A 6,368-nucleotide genomic window follows, 5' to 3' on the forward strand; every position below is an offset into this window, starting at 1 on the left:
CTCGTGTCTAAGCAATTCCAAACCATCAAAGTACTTAAGTGAGTAAGTCCAAAGAGAACAAGGGGCATGAAGCATACAATGAGGAGACCTTGAAAAGAGAGAGAGAGAGAGAGAGAGAGAGAGAGAGGCGAGCTTGCAAATAATCTGTGAGTTTCAGATTAGGAAAATTCTCAAAAAAACGCGCGTCTAACTCTCTACTAACAAAAAGTGGGGGACTCGGCTCAATATGGTCAGCAGACCCAGTCGAGCTCGCTGTGGTTGTTCATGACGCAGTCGTTGAGGTCGACGGAGGAATGGACGGGCTGGTGGTTTCCGTTGGCGCAGGTGGCGGAGAGAACGGTGCCGTTGAGGAGGATGTCGTGGCAGGAGTGCGAGAACTCGCAGTTGGCGGTGGCGATGTCGAGGAAGCCGAAGCATTCCTTGCAGCGTAGCACGCCGTTGTCGTTGATGATCTTCTCGTTCAGGTACAGTTGCGATGTGTTGGGCGGGTCGCCGCAGGTGGCCTCCAGGTGCGGCCCGCTGTCGTCTAGCAGCTGGATGTCCTTGCAGGAGAGGCTGAAGTTTCCTCCCTGAAACACACACTGCACAGTACACAGAGCACAATATCGACATCCACACCTCTCTCTCTCTCTCTCTCTCTCTCTCTCTCTTTCCAAACGCAAACGCACGTCGGCATCCATACTAAACGCACATCGGCACACCCTCTCTCTCTCTCTCTCTCTCTCTCTCTCTCGTGAACTTACCTCTCTGTCGGCAAACGCCACGCTCTGCAGGTGAACCACCGCCACGAGTAGGAGCAGCACCTTCACCGCCATATTCTTCTGCATCCTGGCCTGACTTATGAGTATAACACAGAAATAGCTAAGGCTCTCAATTGCACACAACCACAGAGCTAGCGCTAAGGCTCTCAATCGCTCTCTTGCTCTTGCTCTTGCTCTTGCTCTTGCCTATTTATACTTTTTCTGCCCGTCTCGCGACCCGACCGACCCACGAAGGGACGTCAACATCCAACTCTTCATGTGGAAGCCCAAAACTTGTGTGTCTTTTTGGGCTTCACGATGGCGGGCATGCACCGCATTGTGTAACCCTCATGATAGTTCGAAATTGAAGGTAGAAGGAGCAAATGTCGCCGCGTAAGCAGCACTAATATGTTCAAGTTCGGCACGATAAGATTTGTTTATCCAAATTACCAGCAGTTATATAGAGTATAAAAAATGGAGAATTTCATTCGGGAAGGGATAATACAAATGCAAGTGAGCATACAAGCACACATGCATGTATACACACACACTAAGTATTGATGCACATAGCATTATCTTATGCATGCCTAAAGCACAAGTGCATGAGATGGCCATAGTATATGACACGGCATCCACACAAGCATCGAAGGAAAGAGCATCCAAGAATCAAGAATCATGCATGAGGAACACAAGCATCCAATTCACTTCAAAAGAGTAGCCAATGGAATGCCAAGAGTCATGCCATCGAGCAAAGACCATGAGCAAATGTCACAAATCACAATGTCACAATAGTGACGCAAAGGGTTGTGGATTCCTTGGAGAGGTGTACCTATAACAATGTCACAAAAGCATGAAGCACTTATTTCAAATTGAGTATGCTACTAATAAGTTGATTCATGAAGAGGGGCAATGTAGTAAAGATCTGACAAGTAACGCAGGTAGGTAAGTCACATATGGCATGTACATACTTCAAAATTATACTATGGATTTGAATTTTAGACAGGAAGCCTTAAAGAATTGTGTCAACATTTGCATGAACATGACATTTAAACAAAATTAAAAAACTTAACGAAACTTCATTTTTGTCCCAATGCCCCATTTATTATGTATTGGTAACTCCATTGTCTATGCCATGAATGTAAAATATTGAACTATTACTAGATAGGTTTATTATATAGTAGCAAGGAACCATGGGTTTGTGTTTACATTGTTCGGGCCCCCTTCATCACCCAACCATTTAATATTCTACTTTATGATTCACAATCCCACAGAGGCAATCAACTTCCTATTTACTATGCTAGGGATCTTGGTAGGGGTCGAATGACGTATGACATTGCCATAATTTAAGCAACAAAGAGTGGAGTTAGTATCAATGTTAAATAATTAATGCAACCAACCAATGAAAAGAAATTCAAATGTAAGACTATTCAATGATTTATTCATCTAAGCTTGAATTCTAAAATATAAATATATCTATTGTTGCACAACATGCCTATTAGACAAGGGATGTTGCTTGTATAAACTAAATCACATATGTGCCAAGTAACGGTGCTTGTCAACTTCCCACAAGAAAATTAAAATATATGCTCGATAGTTGTACTTAAGAATTGGAAATGAAAGCATGATTTGATTAAGAAAGAAAGACATTTCATAGGCATTTGGTTCCAACAACTCTCGTGTAAATTACCTCTAGGTAGGTGTGATTGATGGAGTGATTCTAGTGATTGATTGTGCCGATGTGGTAGTAGTGCTTAGGTGTAAGTGGATATTCCCATTGTGTGGTATTACATGTGCTAACAATTAACATTGTTTTCCAAAGAATGCATACTCTGTTTCTGTTTGGTGCATTAATGGAGGGGGGATAAAGGACTTTACCCAAAGATCCAGTCATTTCCTTAATATTGCCCCAAAGAAATGAGGGAAGATCAAACAATTCTAGCCAAACATGACAATTATGTAGAAGTTCCTCCTAAATTAGCCTTACAAGCTACCATGGAAACACAAGCACCACATGGTTATTTAACAGAACTATATGAGTTGAAACAAATTTACCCATTTTGTTAGGCACATGGAATAGGACTTCAAAAATCCCTCTACCTACATAAAAAATCATATCCATAGCATCGTACTTAGATCCCCCATCAATGATACCTACAACATCCCTAATGGCATGAAATCTTCCAGTAAAATAGAGAACAAGATCTCTATTTCTAAAAGTGCTCATGTGACTCCAAGGTATTTGGAGAGGGATATATACAACGTTCTCATCCTTAATGGGTGAGTCAGTTTGTCAGACCATCACCTAGGATAATTTATCCACAACTCCTTAGGACCTTTCAATAAAGGATTGAATTATTTTTATTAGAGAATCTTAAATAGAATAAGTAATATTAATTTTTAGTTTTATGCTCATCTTTAAAATAGACATAAATTTTGATCTGTAGTATAGAATAGCATACTAAGAAAAGACAAATGTGACAATTTTTCTTGCTCTTTTCCAAAATTTTCTTTTTTTCCACTTTTTATCAATAGATGGCATTTTATAACATCACCCTCTTCTACAATTCATCGGTATCTTGGGCATAATATGGCTTTAAGGTCTTACCAACACTACATGTACTTGACTAACTCTCATACTATAATTCGTGTTTGTGATTTTTTCCCATTCACAACATTCATCTATCTCACTTGGAAGAGCTTTCTCTAGAGGCATACCTAAGAAGCCTATATTCTAGGATTCATCAGTTCATGATTTTTAAATTATAAGAGATTTTCTATTTTATATAATAGATACGTTTGTAAGGGAGTTTACAGGGATCATTGTTCTTTCCAAGTTCTTTAATGAATCTCTCTCTCTCCCTCTCTCTCTCTCTCTCTCTCCCCTACATGCCAAATAGCTAGGAATCGAGTGAAATCAATTGCAACTTTAGGTCTTCATTGGCTTGGACTATCATTTTTTACTAACCATGCATTTTACCTATTATAATTTCAAGAGAGAGAGAGAGAGAGAGAGATGAACTTGTACTCAAGTAAACTATGCCTTATCTTCTACTCTTGGTTTCATGTTCTATGTCTGTTTGGTGCACTAATGGAGGGGGAATAAAGGACCTTACCCAAAGATACAACTATTTCTTTACTTATAGCCTAAAGAAATGAGGGAAGATCAAAGAATTCTAGCATTATGCAGAAGTTCCTTCTTAATTAGCCTCATAGGCTACCATGGAAACAAAAGCACCACCTGGTTATTTAACAGAACAATACAAGTTGAAACAATTTTATCCCTATACTTAGGCATGTGGAATAGAACTTCAAAAAGCCCTCTACTTACATAAAAAAATCATATCCATGAGATCCTACTTAGAACCCCCATTAATAGCACCTACAATATCCCTAATGGCATGGAGTCTTCCTATAAAATAGAGAACAAACTCTCTATTTTTAAAAATGCTCCTATGGCTCCAAGATATTTGGGGACACTACAACACGTCAGGGGAATAGCAGCATTTCATTGTTCCATGGTGAAATTTCGCTAAGTAGCATCTCTAACAGTGAAATTTTTCTGCTATACTGTGATTTTGCTACTTCACAGAGAGGATAGCAGGGCAGCAAAATTATGCTACCATTTTTGCGTACAAGAAATTTGAGAGAGTTATTCTATGTTGAATTCTGAAAGTACATATCACATGCACATAGAAAATAAAATATAGTCTTAAAAAATCATCCATTAAAGCTGTTGGAGCCATGTTTTGAGGGAAAAAAATAGATAGTTGAAAACTTTTGAGAAGTGAAACAATGTCAAGATCTTGAATCTATCCCATCTTGTAATAAATCCATATGTATTGCTTTATCAATGTCTATATCTAATGGAAGCTCAATGAAAAGACGAGGTTCTATATCAATATCACTATCATGATCCAATGAAGCATTGTCTCATGATTGATAGGTGATTGATCATCTTCTTCCGGTTGATATTCCTCATGCTCTTCATTGGCCCCGTCCAAAATGTTTTCTTCATTGCCTTCTTCCAATGAGCCGATTTGAGGTAGTACTTGCACCTCATCCACAGATTCTTGATCTTAAAAGATATGTTTTGAACAAGGGGAAACTTGTATAATATACCACCACTTTGGATCAATTCGATCAATGTGAAACACAACCTAATATCCCAGAGCAAAGGGGTTACACTTTTATTATACTACATCAAGATTTAATTTGGGATTGGTTGGGTTTCTAACCTATTGACAGTGTTGAGGTAGTACGAAGGTATCTTTCTCATCATTCCAAAACGTGATGGAATCAATTTGGAAGAACCCATTTGGATGTTTCTTCTTGTTTGCTTGAGCACCTCTATATATCACCTTGAACCATTTGACATCAAAGATGAATAGACTAAATGCTCCAAATCCAACCTCAAGAATATCCTAAATAGTTCCACAATACTCGAGATTGTCCTCTATGGCATTGGTATCATGTCTACTGACTTAACTTTCTTGCACAAAAGTTGCCATCACACCACTATCAAATGTGTTTCTTTTAGAATCCACATGCTCCGTGCAAAAGTGCCTTCCCTCTGACCATATTGCATTATATGGTATGTACTAACATTAAACAAAAGCATGATATTTAGTATAGTGCATTAAACAAGGTATATACATGAGACAGAGATGAAGAAAATGTACTTACTTGTTGAGGGTCACATCCTCTTGCATACTCATTCTCTTCTCTTGTGATCATCTCTCCATTTTGGGATGCCATCGATATTGCCATACAAAGCCATTCTATATTGATCACATTTGGTAGAGGTTCCAAGCTCGGCAAGAATGGCAAGCTTTTATTTGCTCTTCTGAAAGCTCTTCTCTCATCGTTTTGTCTATTGATTGCATCCTTGTATCTCCCAATCCACTTCTCCATGATGGGCTATTTAGAACTCAGAATGTATTCACCTTGTGGCATAATGCTTTATCCAATCTTCGTTGATATCCTTTTCCGTGAGGCACATTAGTGATTGGCCGGTCATCCTCCTCATTGCTCCATAATCGTGGCATGGAATGATCTATGCGAGATAGATGTTTTGAGATATACACAAGAGACTCTTGCATCGACCATCCCTCCCCCATGCTCTTTCATTTTCGCTAAAAAGAGGTAAATGCTTTTCTCTTTCCTCTCTTTTCGATTTTGTATGTATGCATTATGTTCTTAGGGCTTTTGTATGTATGCATTACTAATTCTTTCCTCACCCTTTTGTTGGTTTTGTAGGTCTTCTAATCTTCTCTTTCAACATCACCAAAAAGATGTAAGTGCTTTCCTGTTTTTCTCTCTTTCTTATCTTTTTATCCTCTATTTTTATTCACCAAAAAGAAGGGTTTTGTTTTCTAGGTCCTCTATGCATAGAGCTTAATCTATGAAGAGAGCTCTATGATGCTCTAATCGTAGAGCTTAATGCATAGATTAAGGTCTATGCATGCAATTATAATGCATAGAGATCTATGTGTGCATTCATAATGCATAGAGATCTATGCATGGGTTAGGCTCTATGCATAGATCTCTATGCATAGAGCTTAATATTTTTTATTTTGTATATATGCATTAGGTTCTTAGGGCTTTTGTATGTATGCATTACTAATCATT

The 6,368-nt window shown here is 38.6% G+C and overlaps 1 protein-coding gene across 1 annotated transcript; it reads right to left on the reverse strand.

The window, feature by feature from the left end:
* Positions 1-215: 215 nt before the first annotated feature.
* LOC147610251 (uncharacterized) lies at positions 216-882 on the reverse strand. The gene is made up of 2 exons (XM_086786066.1): positions 744-882; positions 216-581 (listed from the first exon to the last, which is right to left on the reverse strand). The coding sequence occupies exons 1-2, from the start codon at positions 825-827 to the stop codon at positions 231-233; spliced, it is 435 nt and encodes a 144-aa protein (XP_086642192.1). The 5' UTR covers positions 828-882; the 3' UTR covers positions 216-230.
* Between the last annotated feature and the right edge of the window lie 5,486 nt (positions 883-6,368).

The sequence above is a fragment of the Cibotium barometz genome, chromosome 49, assembly GCF_041138505.1.
Source record: "Cibotium barometz isolate CiBa-2024 chromosome 49, ASM4113850v1, whole genome shotgun sequence".
In the NCBI taxonomy this organism is placed as follows: Eukaryota; Viridiplantae; Streptophyta; class Polypodiopsida; order Cyatheales; family Cibotiaceae; genus Cibotium; species Cibotium barometz.

What these genes read in the sequence shown, in the direction of transcription:
- LOC147610251 (XM_086786066.1), bottom strand. Translation starts at nt 827, where the DNA reads ATGCAGAAGAATATGGCGGTGAAGGTGCTGCTCCTACTCGTGGCGGTG. An exon ending in TGGCGTTTGCCGACAGAGAG is followed by an intron (nt 582 to 743) that starts GTAAGTTCACGA and finishes TGTACTGTGCAG; the next exon opens with TGTGTGTTTCAGGGAGGAAA.